Here is a 16069-nt window from a genome sequence, read left to right as displayed (position 1 = left end):
CTTAGAGGTAAAAGTAACTTATTTTAGCACGAAAACTATACAAAAAGAAAAATATGCTGGCGAGAAAAATTGAACTTGGAGATTGTATAAACTGCGGCTTTAATCTATTCGAGCTATATGACCAATTAACGTCGCTATTAAAGATTTTTCGAGTGTTATGGTTAAAGATTTTTCGAGTGTTACAGTCGTTAATAAGCTCATAAAGATTTGCCAAAAAGAAAAATGTGTGATTTTAGTTTTGACAGAATAATACTTCACAGAACCAGAAAATTTTCGAAAAATCATCCTGCCTAAGACTGAAATTAGAATATTTGTATATTCCTTTAAGCATAATGACAGATAAAGACTTAAATGTTGGGAGTAAAAAATTACTTTAATAACCAGAGGTTCGGTAAAATTGTCTTAGCTCTATTCGTATATCCCTTTTCATAATACTGGACCTATTTTATTTCATCAAGAGATACATTCTATTTTAATAAAGATTCGGTTTCCAACTATTGGTAAATCAAAATGTTTCAAATTTTTCCTACTAGAACTTTATTATTTACTTTTAATATTGAAAATATTTTATGAAGCTCACAAAAAAACCTCTTGAATCACAGTATTCGAAAGAAGAAGCAGAGAAAATTTGAAAGCATTAAAATACGCAAAAATTAGCTTAGCAATGAGAAAGTTTGCAATATCTCTACGAATGAAAAATTCTAACGACGTAGAACGGAAATACCCGGAGTGAATCTGTGGTATTAATAATGGTCCTTTTAGTATTTATAGTAAACCTATTTCTTGCTTGATCTATATTTCGAGTTATACTTACCTCTCTCTTGGAGAGGAGCAGAACCTAAATCCTCTAATATTTTTCTAGATCTACTCGGCATGTCCGGTAAGATTGGCATCGCTAAAAAATCACTCGTAAGCTCTTGATCACTTATACCTGGAGAATAGTCAAACCTATCTCCGTAATCTTCACGAAACGTCGACGCTAACCTCTCCATGCTCCTTTCTTCTTCAAAGCGAGACGAACTGTGTCCTCTCGATACTCCAATATCATAGCGGCTTGGAGAAGAACCAAACAAATTCATGGATGAGCTGCTATATTTGGGTGGCGATACACCTGTTAACTCGTAACGGGGAGAGGTTAAATAATTACCATCACGCATTTTTGCAACTTTATAAAGTTCGTCATGCAATTTAAAGCTTTGATCCATTTGCATTCGTCGCCTCACTATTTCTGCTTTAATTCGTTGCTTTCTATCACGGGAAAAGATGTCATCATCTTCTCCCATGTCTTCGTCACTGCCGTAAGGAGAAGGATGCCAAGATCTGGGTTTGGATATTCCCCGGGAATCTCTCTGTCTTCCAAGAGAATCCAGGCTACTCCTGCTGCGTGTTTCTCCGAAATAATCAAAAACACCACTTTCACTGCTTCTTCGACCCCTAGAAATAGTTATATTTATTAGTTTCAAGAGCAATTCTACTGTTTTTTATTTATTTAAAAAATTTGAGATACGGAATTGACATATGTATGCAAACACTTCTAAGGATCGCTTGTTTCCTGTGTCTGCTATAATCGAAACGTGGGGAGAAAATCTATTGCTGGAAATTGGTTACATTTAACATGCACCTGCTTGTTAAGTAATACTTTAGAGGGTATTATCATATAATTTTGGGGAGTTTTCTCAGCAATTTTTTAGAAATAGATTCTTATGCTCTATTGGAACTTGAATGTGCTATCAAAGGTAAAATAAAAGCAAAGTATTATTATGCCTAGAACATGGTACATCTTCATAAACGATCAAGTGTCTATCTTTTAAACTTCAATACACAGATTTTTACACTTATACTAGAGGCGATCTTGAATGGGCATACCTGTGTAAATAGGCTACAAAATGCTTAAATTGCCCGACTGAAATTTATGGAAGTTTTATCTTGGAACGAGAAATCTAAAGAATGAAGGCTCTTTTTTGTACAGACAAGTTTTATTAATATTATCAAATTTACAAGTATTATTAAAAAGCTTTATTATTGGGACACCAAAATCAATATTATACAGGCAGGAGCGAGAATTTTCAACTAAAAAGTCCTTCAATCGAGGTTTATCAACATAAGTGCTGGAAAATTCACCACAAGTTTTTCCACTATACCAAAAATACAATAGTGCATGAACTTCCTTACTTTTAACCAAAACATCCAGATCTATTGAGAGTAAGGGATGAATTATTGGAGGTAAATTCAAGGGAGCACAGAAAATGTGACTTAATTCTTTAATTTGTTCATTTTTCTTGGTATTATTTTCTAGCAATTCCCAGCCTGTGACTCACTTTACATATGTGTTAAAATATCATTTTACACCATAATCGATCGTTAAAACTTAATGGAAAATACCTAATAGCGTTTCTTCTAATGTCTCCTGTCAATTGATCTAGCTTGACTTAATGTAACATCTCAATAACACCCTCTGGCGCATATATCACACCGGAGGGTTTTGGACCCTTTTCAAGAAAAATAACATTGTAAATTAAAAATGACAATTTTTTTAACAGCGAAAACTTCCCATTGCATTGCTAGAGTGCGATGTTCCATGGTAATTCCCAAACTGTAACACTAAATGGCTGAAAAACGGCAACCTCTGGGGAGCATTATCGCCCATATGGCATTTTTAGGGCATTTTTCTGCAAAAATTTAAGTTTATACCAGAATCGGTTATTTAAAAATATTAAAAAAATTCAATAGATTTTCTTCTGATGACTTCTGGCAATGGACACCAGCTTGCCGTAATGTACCCGCCCGATGACATCCACTTTTGTGCTGACTCACACCTCAGGCATTTTATACCTTTTTGCCACAAAAATTACTTCATAAACTAAAAATGACCATCATTTTGATTTGAACTTCGGGAACTTAATATCTTATTGTTAAATTGTAATGCTCCTTGGCATTTCCCACCCCCTTCTTCTTGTTTCCATTGATTTTATTAGCAAATTCCCTTTTTTATTCCTAAAAAGGACATAAAATTCAAAATATTTTCTTGAATATGTCTTTTTCGTATTTCCACAACATGTAAAAAACAGAATAATCCTTAGAAAATCAACACCAATACATAAAAATTCAATAGCTCAGGGATTAGAGATCTGATGAAGCCCATAGGGTGTATAATATTGGAATTATTAGACCCTCAAGATTTATATAATACCAAGAATATAATACCATAGTACAATAAAAAAAGTTAAAACATTATCCGAAATAATTCTACAGAATATAAAAATTATTTTGCAAAATACAAAATACTTTGCAAAATTCTAACAAAGATCTAACAGAATGAAAAATCGTTGGTGCGGGACAGAAAATACTTGCTACAAAACACAAAAAGTTTTAACAACAACTCAAATACTTCTTATGAAATACAGAAGTTCTAGCTTAATCCAAAACAATTTCAATAAAACTGAAATAATTCTTACAAATTATAGAAATACTTTAAGTAATTCTAAATTAGTTCTAACCGAATTAAAAATAGTTGGTGCAAAACGCCAAAAAAATTTCTAACAATATCCCAAATACTTCTTATTGCATACAAAAAAGTTCAAATATAATCCGAATAATTCCAAAAAACAGTTAATATCTTAAAAAATACAAAAACTAGATGTACATTACATGAGCAACGTGAGGTGTTGCGGAAAACTTCGTTCGGCTTCGCCGAATAAACTGTTGCGAGAGCAGCGCTTTGGTTTCGTTTCTTCACTTCGATTAAACACTGAAGTTGTTAATCTGTAAGGATCTTAAAATGCATACTAAGTACACCAACTAGCAAAAGTTGCAAACTTCTCATCGCTCAAGATTATTGTAGCCTAATAGCATATAGCTAATATGTATAAATTGTAGCTAATAGCTAATACCATATAGTCCCCTGCAAGTATTACCACTGGAGGGAACCAAATTGGTCTTACCCTTAAATACACCGGAAACAAACAACAGGTAAAGCAACTAGAAAAATCTGCCAACCCCTCATTGCCGAAGGTGATTATGAACTAACAGCCGACTGTTGCTTAAAACTCTCCTATATGTCTGACAATTGGTATCGATGAATAGGTTGGCTATTTTTGGTTTCAATATGTACCTTACTACTGAAGTTGTCAATCCCTTTAAACTTTCAAACTGGTATATATCATGAAGGAATTTTTCTAAAAGAAAATGTTTCTACAAGACATATACTTTGATCAGCTCATCAAGAGCTATCGACTGCCGTCAAAAAAAAATCTACCTCTCTTATATCAAAAGTTGACTTTTTTGCCGTAGGCCAAGTTTCTAACGTCATCACTTAGAAAGGAGCAGAGGATAAACTTTAATTTTTTTATCAATGAAAGAACTTTTAAAGTTTAAGAGGCACATCTAATACCATTTCTGTATCGGCCTATTTTTGGTTTCAGTATGTACCTTACTACTGAAGTTGTCAACCCCTGTAAACTTTCAAACTGATATATTTCATGAAGGAATTTTTCTACGAAAAAATGGATGACATATACTTTAATCAGCTCATCAAAAGCTATTGACTTCCACTGAATAGAAACTATCTGTCTTAGTTCAAAAGTTGACTTTTTTGCCGTAGGCCAAGTTTCTAACGTCATTGCTTAGAAAGGATCAAAAGATAAACTCTAATTTCTTTAGCAATGAGAGAAATTTTAAAGTTTAAGAGGAATATCTGATAATATTTCTATACCGCCATCCCAAGTGCAAAAACCGAATGATAAACTCAGCTGAAATCACGAACAGAAATGGGTAGAAACAATAGATGTTTGACCTCAGGCAGGAGTTCTAAGTAGATTTCCTAAATACAGAGTCATATTCATCAATCCAGCCTAAAGTCCCCACTTTGCGCAAAAACTGCAGAGGTTAGACCGTTACCACTTTCTAGGAATAAGCTGAAATCAGGGTACTGGAAAAAAAACACGACAAAAATTAAATGTTGCTCTTGCAACACTAATATAATTTGCAAATAAATAATTTGCACAATTCTAAAACAGTTCTAAGAGAGTGAGAAATAATTGGTGCAGAACACAAAATGCTTCAAAACACAAAAATTTCGAAAGTCTCCCAAATACGTCTTACGGCATACAAAAACGTTCAAATATAATCTGAATAATTCTTACATGAAGAAATAGCTCTTTCAAAATACAAAAATTACTTTGCACGATTTTAAAATAGTTCCGAAAGACTGAAAAAGATTTGGTGCAGAACACAAAATACTTGTTATAAAAAAAAAAGTGTAACAGCCTCCCCAATTTTTCTTATTGAGTACAAAAGTTCATATATAATCAAAATAGTTAATACAAAACAGAAATAACTCTTAAAAAATACAAAAAATACTTTGCATGATTCTGAAATAGTAATAACAGAATGAAAAATGTTGGTGCAGAATACAAAATACTAGCTGCAAAACACAAAAATTCTAACAACATCCCAAATACTTCTCATAGAATACAAAAGGTTCATATGTAATCAAAATAGTTACTATAAAAGAGAAAGAACTCTTATAAAACACAAAAAAAAATCCTTTACGCAATTCTTAAGCAGTTCTAACAGAATTAAAAATAGTTGGTACAAAAAGTTCTTATATTATCCAAAATAATTCCTACGAAACAAAAATAACTCTTACAAAATAAAAAATACTTTTAAAAATTCTAGAATAGTTCTAACAGAATGAAAAGTAGTTGGTGCAGAACATAAAATATGCAGATCCAAATACTTCTTATGGAAAACAAAAATTCCATCCGAAATACATCTTATGGAATACAAGAAAAGTTCAAACATAATCCTACAAAACAGGAATAACTTTTACAAAATACAAAATACTTTACAAAATTCCAAACTGATTGTCAAAGAATGAAAAATATTTGAGGTAGAACGAAAAATACTTGCTAAAAAACAAATAAATTCTAAAAAAAAATTAATACTTCTTACAGAATACATTCCAGCAAAACAAAAATAATTCTTACGAAACACAAAAGAACTTTTATTACCTAATTTTAAGATAGGCTTATTTGGGTTCAGCAATCGTGCGGGCACAATTGCTCAGCCCAACTGAACCTAGCTTTAAAATCAGTTAAAGAAGTATTTTAATTTTTCGTAAGAATAATGTTTGTGTTTTGTTGGAATTATTTTGGATTGTGGTTGATATTTTTGTATTCTATAAGAAGTATTTGGAGTGTTGTTAGAATTCTTGTGTATTGTAGCAAGTATTTTGTGTTCTGCACCAGCTATTTTTCATTCTTTTAGAACTATTTTAGAAATGTGCAAAGTATATTTGTATTTGTAAGAATTATTTCTGTTTTGATGGAATTGTTTTAAATTATATTTCAACTTTTTTTATTATATTAGAAGTATTTGGGATGTTGTTAGAATGTTTGTGTTTTTAGCAGGTATTTTGTGTTCTCTACCAACTATTTTTCATTATTTCAGAACTGTTTTAGAATTGTACAAAGTATTTTCGTTTTTTTAAGTGTTATTTCTAATTTTTAGGAATAATTTTGGATTATGCTTGAACTTTTTGCATTCGATAGGAAGTCTTTGGGATGTTATTAAAATTCTGATTTTAGTAAGTATTTTGTATTCTACTCCAACATTTTTTTCTTTTTTTTAACTATTTTAGAATTGTGTGAAATATTTCTGTATTTTGTAAGAATTATTTCTGTTTTGTAAGAATTGTTTGGATTATAATTGATCTGTTTTGTATTTAATAAGAAGTAGTTTGGATGTTTTTAAAGTTTCTATGTTTTGTAGCAAGTATTACGTGCTCTGAACCAACTATTTTCCATTCTGTGAGAACTATTTTAGAACTTTGCAAAGTATTTTTGAACTTTAGTATGAATTATTTTTGTTTTGTACAATTCTAATATGGTTCTAGAAAAATGAAAAATACTTGGTGATGAATACAAAATATTTTCTACAAAACACAAAATTCTAGCAATATCCCGAACATTTCTAACAAAATACAAAAAGTTGTTACATAATCTAAAATAATTCTTACAAAACAAAAAAAAAATACAAAATACAATGCACACTTCCAAAAGAGTTCGGAAATAGTTCAGAATAGACAGAATGGAAAATACTTGCTACTAACCACAAAGACTCTATCAAAATTTCAAATGCTTCTTATAGAATACACAAATACTAGCAGCATTCCAAATACTTCTTATGGAAAAAATTCGAATGTAATAATAATAATTCTTCCGAAACAGAATTAACTCTTAAAATAAAAAAAAAACTTTCAACAATTCTAAGATAGTTCTAACAGAATGAAAAATAGTTGGTGAAGAGCAAAACATATTTGCTACAAAAAACAGAAATTGTAACAACAACCCAAATACTTCTTAAAGAATAGAGTAACTTCATGCATAATCCAAAATAATTCTTGCATTCGCACATTTCAAAAATAGATCTGACAGAATGAAAAATAGAATAGAACAGAGCACAAAATACTTTTCTCAAAACATAGACACTAACAATATCCCAGTTACCTAATATAGAAAAAATATCAAACATAAACCAATTAGACAACACAGATAACATATAGAAATAGACTAACAAATAGACAAACATAAACAAAACAGAAATAATTCTTACAAAATACAGAAATAATTTGCATAATTCTAAAATAGTTCTAAGAGAATGAAAAATTGTTCGTTTAGAAACACAAAATACTTGCTACAAAACAAAAAATTCTAATAATTTCCAAAATACTTCTTATAGAATAAAAAAATTTCATACATAATCGAAGATTATTCCTAAATAACAGAATTAACTATAATAAAATACAAAAGCGCTTTGCACAATTCTAAAATAAATTTAATAGATTGAAATATAGTTGGTGCAGAACGCAAAATACTTGCTACAAATCACAAGAAATTTAACACCACTCCAAATACTTTTTATATAATACAGAAAGTTCATACATAATGAAAGTAATTCCTAAAAAACAAAAGTAACGCTTACAAAATACTAAATACTTTGAAAAGTTCTAAAAGAGTTCTAACAGAATGAAAAATAGGCAGTACAGAACCAAAATACTTGCTATAATACACGAGGATCTAACAACATCCAAAATACTTCTTTGGAATACAAAACTTCTAACAACATCCGAAAAACTTCCTATAGAATACAAAAATTTCAAACATAATGCAAGGAATCCCTTAAAAAACAGAAATAACTAATACAAAAACCAAAAATTATTTTGATAAGCTCTTTTGGATTCAGCAAAAGTGCGGGCACGATTGCTGAACCTAAATTAACCTAGCTTAAAATCAGTTCACAAAAGAATTTTTGTATTTGGTAAGAATAATTTTGTGATTTTTAAAACTATTTGGATTATGTTTGAAATTTTATATTCTATAAGAAATATTTTGGGGGTTGTTAGAATTTTCATGTTTTGTAGCAAGTATTTTGTGTTCTGCACCAACTACTTTCAATTCTGTTAGAACTGTTTTAGCATCCTGCAATGTTTTTTTTTGTATTTTGTAAGGGTTATTTTTGTTTTGTAGGAATTACTTTCGATTCGTTTATGAACTTTTTTTTATTCTATAAGAAGTGATTGGAATTTTAATAGAAATTTTGTGTTTCGTAAGAAGTGTTTTGTCTTTTGCACCAACCATTTTTCCTTCTCATAAAGCTACTTTAGAATTATAACAAAGCATTATTGTATTCTGTAAGACCTATTTCTGTTTTGTACGAATAATCCTAGATCATGTGTGTACTTTTTGTATTCTATAAGAAATATTTGGGATGGTTCTAGAATTTTTTCTTTTGGTTTTGTAGCAAGTATTTTGTGATCTGAGACAACTGTTTTCCATTGTTAGAACTATTTTTGAATAGCACAAAATATTTATGTGTTTCGTAGGAATAATTCTTTTTTTTTTTTTTTTTTTTGATTATGTTTTAACTTTTTATATTCTGCATGAAGTATTTGGGATGTTGCTAGAATGATCCGTTTTTCTAGCAAGTATTTTATGTTTTTCAACAGCTATTTTTCATTCTTTTAGAACTGCGTAAGAATTGTGAAAAGTATATTTGTATTTCATAAGAACAATTTTTATATAATACAATTTTCGTATTAGAAAACAAAACTTTATACACAGTCAAAATTAATTTCCACAAAACAAAACTAACGATCACAAACAGAGTTCTAAAATCTTTCGAACAGAATGAAAAATAGTTGGTGAAGAACACAAAATACTTGCTACAAAACTAAAGAATTCCAACAATATCCCAAATACTTCTTATGGAATACAAAATTCCTACAAAACAGAAACGAATCTTATAAAATACAAAAATATTTTACACAATTCTGAGATAGTTCTAATAGAATGAAAAATGTTTGGTGTAAAACATATATTTGCTAAAAAACAGAAAACATCTAACAACAGCCCAAATTCGTCTTATAGAATAGAAAAAGTTCATACATAATCCAAAATAATTCCTATAAATAGAAATAACTCTTACAAAACACAAACATACTTTGCACAATTCCAAAATAGTTATAAATAACAAACACCTACATCTTGAAGAAGTTTTTAAGAAAGAAAGGTGTCCAAACCAGGAGTCAAAGGGGATGGGGGCTGAATTAAAATAGACTGAGGCATCACCACCGTTATCAGTCCCACTCATGTTTATTTTTGCTCGCTTTGAATTTGACTCGGCTATTTATTGCAAAATCTGTTCGTTTTAATTTTCATTTATTTATTGATAGGTATTTGCGATAGTTTTACGATTGGAAGATTATTTGACTTTATTTCTGCTTATTTTTTGCTTAAATTAAGATCAATTAGAAAAAAATAATGTTTCCAATGTAAAATCCTCCTAATCTTCAATATCAAATTGGTTTTCTTTTCACCATGGGTCATTTTACTTAGATATTATCAAGATTGAACTTCCTGGTATATTGAAAGAAATAGTATAATTCTGGGGTTATATGCAATAGCTTATCCTACTCAAACCTTATCCAATAGCGTTAAAATAGAATAATCAGCTTACAGGCCTCCTATGTCTGATCCTCTGTGTCCATATTCATACCCTATGTCACTTGAATTAATAGCGGCAACCGAGTGAGCACCAGGCCTAATACCCAGTTCTTCACGAAAGCGAGATGAATCATCCAACGATTCAAATTCAAAAGATCTTCGCAACGCTGAAACACGACTCATGGCATTTGTACTTATAGGCTGCAATGAAAAAAAAGAAACAAAATATAAGATAGATTACCAGGTTAAGATGTTTTCGTGCAATATTTGGAACATAAGGAGGTTAAAGCTAATAGGTCCAGTACATTAGGTAATGTTACAATTACTTTTTGCAGTTATGCAGTTTAAAACTAAACACGGTGTTCTGCATGTTTTCCTTGTTCTGGGACAGATATATTAAATATGGATACCAGATCTGTTGTGCTGATTGGCAACAACTGAGAAGTCACCAGAAATTTTCTTTTGTAGCATTAACAAAAAAGAAGATCAGCTCAAGGTATTTAAGCGGAGCCCCGAAGACATTTTCAGTACATTCCAAATTTCATAGCTAAGAGTGACCGTAAAACTTAAATGCGTCTTCATATTCAATACATTTTAATGGGAAAAGTATAAGGTATCTGCATTAAAACATCATTTAAGCTAAAGACTATGGGAAATAGACACTATTAATTCTTCATCTTGTTTTTCACGTAAAATCGAGGAACAATTTTCAAATGATTTTCACTAGATAATTGTCAGATTTTTTGGCGCTCTCAATTTAATTTTGTTCGAAATGAAACTATTTTAACAAATATCTTGATTGGGTATGAAGCTTTGAAAGGTTATTACTTTTGAAAATAGAGTTAAATTCAATAAAGTTGACACATTGAAATTTATTCTTCAGACAAGAGCAATATTATATATCGCTGTGCCTGAAACGAAAGGCCAAAACTGAAATTGAAAATGCGTCATTGAGTTCGTCAGAGTTGTCTAGTGAGTCTTCATCACTCGGATGAACTTACTTCTCATAGGAAGGAAACATGACAGCAACGGAGGGCTGGTAAAGTGAACTTTCACAAACCTTGGTTCCAGTATTTATGTTCACACGTCTAATTCTCCAAATATTGTTAAATTGTAGATTCACAGAATTTACAATTTAATTGTAGATTCTTCTAGATTAGGCAATATTATTTTTAATAATAAGCAACAGAAATTGTTAAGCAACAGAAATAAAAATAATTACATTGAAAATGATTTATTTAAATAAAAGTCAAAATAAATGCCAAAAACATCACGTAAAATTGGGAAGCTTATTGCCCATGAGCGCGGATACTTTTTGAATGGGACAGTTGCCTCAATTTTATCCTTGATTTTTTTAGGCCCTAGGTTTTGGTACATTTTAACTATTGCAAAAATAAAAAAAAATGTATAAAAGTGAATGTCTCTTCGTAATCTCATTTTGAGAAATTACTTGTGTTTTTCTTTAAGAATTTTTTTTAACGAATTTTCAATGTAGTTAATAAAAAAGGTAAAACAAAACTAAATAAGAACCTGGGTTCCCTGATTGCTCATAACAGTCTTTAGTTTTAGGCAATTTTCTTAATTGATCAATAATTTAAATCACTTTTGAATCACTTTTGAAATAATAGCAAGGAAGTCGGTGAATAACTTCAAGATAGGACGCATACCAGCACTTATGTTTCATTGAGTAAAAAAGTTTTTTTTCAAAAGAACAAAGAATGAAAGTTTCATCCCCTCATCACTCTGCTCTTTGCACTAAATGGTGTTTTTGTCTTACGTTGTTGTCGAGTTTACAACTCGAGTTGGAATATGATAAGCTGGAAGAAGGCCCAGCGAAAGACAAACTGTTAAAAATTCCACAGCCGAAGATGAATATTATGTATATGAAGAAGCATGGCTAGCATTACGTGAAGCAATATTAAAATCTGCAAACATACTTAAACTTCCGACCCATCATATTTGTCACAGACCTTAGACCTTATATCCTCCAGAGCCAGGGGTGGTGCATAGAGCGTCTGCAAAACCTCGCCAGATATCTCGGAGCAGAGCCGCAGCCGGACGTCCTGCCACTGTGGTTGAAGAGACATGTTCGCATTACTCAGGTTTCGGTCGTACTGTCGTCGTAAGGTATGTCTTGGTCGACCTCTTTTCGCCTCCCCTCAAGGCACCACTCATATATTGTATTCGGGAGTCGATGTTCTGGCATACGGAGGACGTGGCTAAGGTATGTCCATCTCCTACGTTTCAGAAGGTCAGTAGCTAATAGCTGACCGATTCGTCGGCGAACTTCTATGCTGGTGGCCACAGAGGAAAACATAATCCAAATTACTTACAAAATCTTGCATCGAAGAACTAGATACCGAGATTGAGATGTTGTACCGAATTTATCTAAGACACCGTGTTTTTCTTCTTTGAATGAAAATCTTGGCTCTATAATCAAGGGCTGTCCTCAGGAACAACATGTATAAATAAAATAAGCATCACAATAAGTGTCTTATGTAAGTATTATTTCATTTATATGTTTGATTTGCTGAGGACGAACCTATGATGTAGACCCAAAATATTCATTTAAGATTTCTAGAAAAAAAATCACTGTCTTACATAAATTCCTAATTGTTTTACGTTTTATTGTTGCGAAATAATTTACCAAACCGGGTTAATCAAATTTGTTCGCAAGGATTTCGATAAATCAGTACTGATCAATGAATCTATCACCTTACTCTAGAACTAGTCGGTTGAATGACAAAAGAGGAGAGAGTGATCAACTGATGAGTTACAGTTTTGACATTTAATTTAGTATTTAAATACTATCCAACAATATTTCAAATTCTAATTCTTTTTTTTTTGTAACTAAGATTGGTTTTCCTTTATATTGTTTAGGAGCCACAATTCACAAAAAATAGAAGAGAGGGGCAAAAATTTGCTCGATTTTTGTATGATCCTAAAAATGATATTTCTCAGATTTAAGGGAGCTCGAGATTTTTTTTTTCACTTTCTTTAGTGAAAATGCCAAAGAAAAACACAGCCAATAAATATATTTTTAAACTCTAAGAAACAAAACTCCATATTGTCGCCATTGGAAATGGGCAATTATGCGGAAAATAGTAGATGCAGGAGAAAATGCTGCAGCAATATCAACAATTGTTTTGGGGCTCAAAAGCTTCAGGTTTTCTTCTTATTCACCCAATTAATGATTAATGAGCCAATTTCTTTTCATTGACAAACCTACCCAAGAAGAGAGTAAGTGGTTATTACAAAATTATTATTTTATTATACAAAAGAAGTATTCCATTATACATGTTGGGACTCTTTATTTCCATATCTACATTTTTCTGTAGATGTATAAATTTGAATTTTGGGTTTAGTTTTATTTTCGTCGTTTATATAACTCTGGCTATTGCTATCATTAGCCCAGCATTGGAATAAGGTATTTCAGCCTCTATACTTACCAGGGATGCCAATTGTAGGGGGAATAACCTCTTGACTTAGGAAAAAACACTTTTTCCTGAGTGCCTTCCTTAAACAAATTATCGAAAAATATCTTTAAACCCACCCCAAGCCTTGACAATTAAGTGAAATATTACCACTAACACATTGCGGTTTTTGTTGTTAGAAGTCCATAATTTTTACATTTTAGTAGCTGATTGAATCGATGTATATTGCTAGCCAGGCAATAGTTTAAACTAATTTTAATACAACTATTTCTACAAAAATTAAAGAACAACATTTTTCCTTGTGTGATTTGGAATATAGGGGGATTACTTTGGTTTCCATCAGTAAAACTACTGGCCTTTAAAATCAATTTTGACATCAAATTTACAGCAAAAGAAAAGCACACATTAATTAAAAAAAAAGTCTTGCAGCTAAATTTGGCAGGCTTTCTGTTTATCTTTTTAAGACTATGAAGAATAGAGATTCTAGTCTGAATCAGCTACTCGGTTCATGATTTATGTTTGAAATTCATTTATGAAGCAGACATTTATCTAACTCAACTACGATTACATATAGCGTAAAGGTCCAAATATAAAAGTTAAGCTATATAGCTAAAATATGGTTGTCTAGACCAGCTGTTGTACCTCAATATTTTGAAAAGTGGGATTGCTTGACTTTATTCTCTCATGTCGAAAGTATTAAGGAATCCAAGATCCTGGGAAAGCCACTGCCATGCTAAACAATCTGGTTTCAATGGCTTTTTAAGGCTTACTATACTTCCGTAGCATATACTTGGAAGTCGATCAAGGACCCAAATAGGTAATCCAGACAGAAGACACCAAGTTTCACCTTATAATCGTTTTTCTGAAGTGTAGAAGACATTGGTAATCCGTTTTTGTTGTCTAGTTACACCAAAGAGAATGATTATCGCCTTATAAGCCTGCATGACACTCACTACTAAATAAACGTCAAGCAAGTGTAAGGGCTTCGTGGATGTGATTTTGCCAAAGAAAAGATTTATCTACCTGCTTTATTTGGGTTTGAGACAGTCTAGGAAATTGTTGATCGTGTGAAGAGAGTGAAGAGCTATTTTACGACTCTAGATATTCGTTCGTAAAATATTTCAATACACTCTATTCATGTTGTGCAATAAGAGTAGAGTATAGTCATCTGAATTTGGTGCTGTTTTTGGATGAGTTTCCAAATTTACTGAGGACAAATGAGTTGAAAGATGCCGTCCAAGAGCAAAAGAGTATACTCTTTTACCCTGAGCTTGGTGTTTACATAAACTCAGATACAGCCGTGTTTTGGACTCGGGTTTGAGATTTCTGCAATTTTCTTTCCTTTATATACTATTTTCGGCATAATTGTTCATTCTATAAGGTTTCGTCTCACTCGTAAATGCATGCTCCCTTCAGAATAAATCTCATGTTCGTGTCTTATGGGGCATTTCGTATAAAAACCAAAATGGTGTTACCTTGTCAAAGGTCCAACTATTTATAGTAGATACTACAATACATTTAGCCTTTGCTGAAGGATTAAATAAAAAAACAAGTATATTTAAGAGAAATTAAGGAATAACATTTAAAGCTCAGAAATTATGACTTATTTGGAGGGGGTGCCCCCTCCCCGACACCTATCTATTTACGCTATAAATTTAAGCTTAAAGAATGGGAAAAAATTCAAACTTTAGTGCAAAGAGGGAGGTCTTAAGGAGGGGGAAAGCCAACTCATATACGTCCTGTTCGTTTTAAGTTTTAATGCTGTTCCTTACTTTCAGTTGAAAATCTTTTTTTTTATCTAATTTCTGGTCGGGTTTTAAATAATGCCAGAAAATCTGGCTCTACCTCCACGGCAAAATCCCTCTCCCCAAGGAAAATATCCTCTAAACAATTCAATCCTGGTGAAATTTTACCACGGACGATTTCCTTTAACATATCCATGCAGAAAATGAGTCCGCAAAGAGATAGCAAGACATAAGAAAAATTTCGTATAGAAATTTGGGCAAATACCATCAGCATAAAATTTCTCATGAGAAAATTATCCCCTGGAAGCTTCCCTCCCACGGAAAATGCTCCCGCTGGAAATCCCTTCAGCAAGAACATCGGCTCCCGTCTTGATTTCACTTTGGCTGCTAAATTTTACATTTAGGGAGTAATCTTTGGAGCTTTGGTGAAATATTGTGAGGGAAGAATAAATTTTCCCCTAGAGTATAAATGAACCATTAAAACTGAGTCGTATATTCGGAAGGCCTGCGTTCATAATTTTATTTATGCGGTATTTTGCAAATTATTTATTTCTGGAAAAAACCTATTTTCCATACTTTTCTCTGTTTTTGGTCAATTGCTCTTCTCCTTTAAGCATTATTTGAAAATTCCAACTTCATACCCAAATCCATTGTTGAGATACACCCTTTTGACAGTCTGTATGCACACAGTGTGTGTTTTATTTTGCCCAAATTTCCTTTCAATATTCTCTCAACATTTCAGTACAAATTTTTCATATTTCTTCTTTAAACCTTCAGTAAGGAGCGGGAGTTCTTGTAAATCTAATTATATTCCACAGAGTCTGGGGTTAATCATTGACATTGTTGTTATAGCTGTTTTATTAAAGTCATTTTGTGTCGACTGTTT

At 31.6% G+C, this 16069-nt stretch overlaps 1 protein-coding gene across 1 annotated transcript in view; it reads right to left on the bottom strand.

The window, feature by feature from the left end:
* The window catches only part of LOC136035416 (uncharacterized), a gene marked incomplete at its 3' end in the record, with an annotated part of 248773 nt that continues 232704 nt past the window's right edge, over nt 1-16069 (bottom strand). The window contains 2 exon segments of the mRNA XM_065717209.1: nt 1-1434; nt 10018-10205. Of these exon segments, the coding sequence (XP_065573281.1) occupies nt 777-1434; nt 10018-10205 (846 nt within the window).

Source organism: Artemia franciscana, chromosome 14 (assembly GCF_032884065.1).
Source record: "Artemia franciscana chromosome 14, ASM3288406v1, whole genome shotgun sequence".
In the NCBI taxonomy this organism is placed as follows: domain Eukaryota; kingdom Metazoa; phylum Arthropoda; class Branchiopoda; order Anostraca; family Artemiidae; genus Artemia; species Artemia franciscana.
The sequence above is the reverse complement of the archived record's forward strand: the minus strand, read 5'-3'. Positions and strand labels throughout refer to the sequence as shown.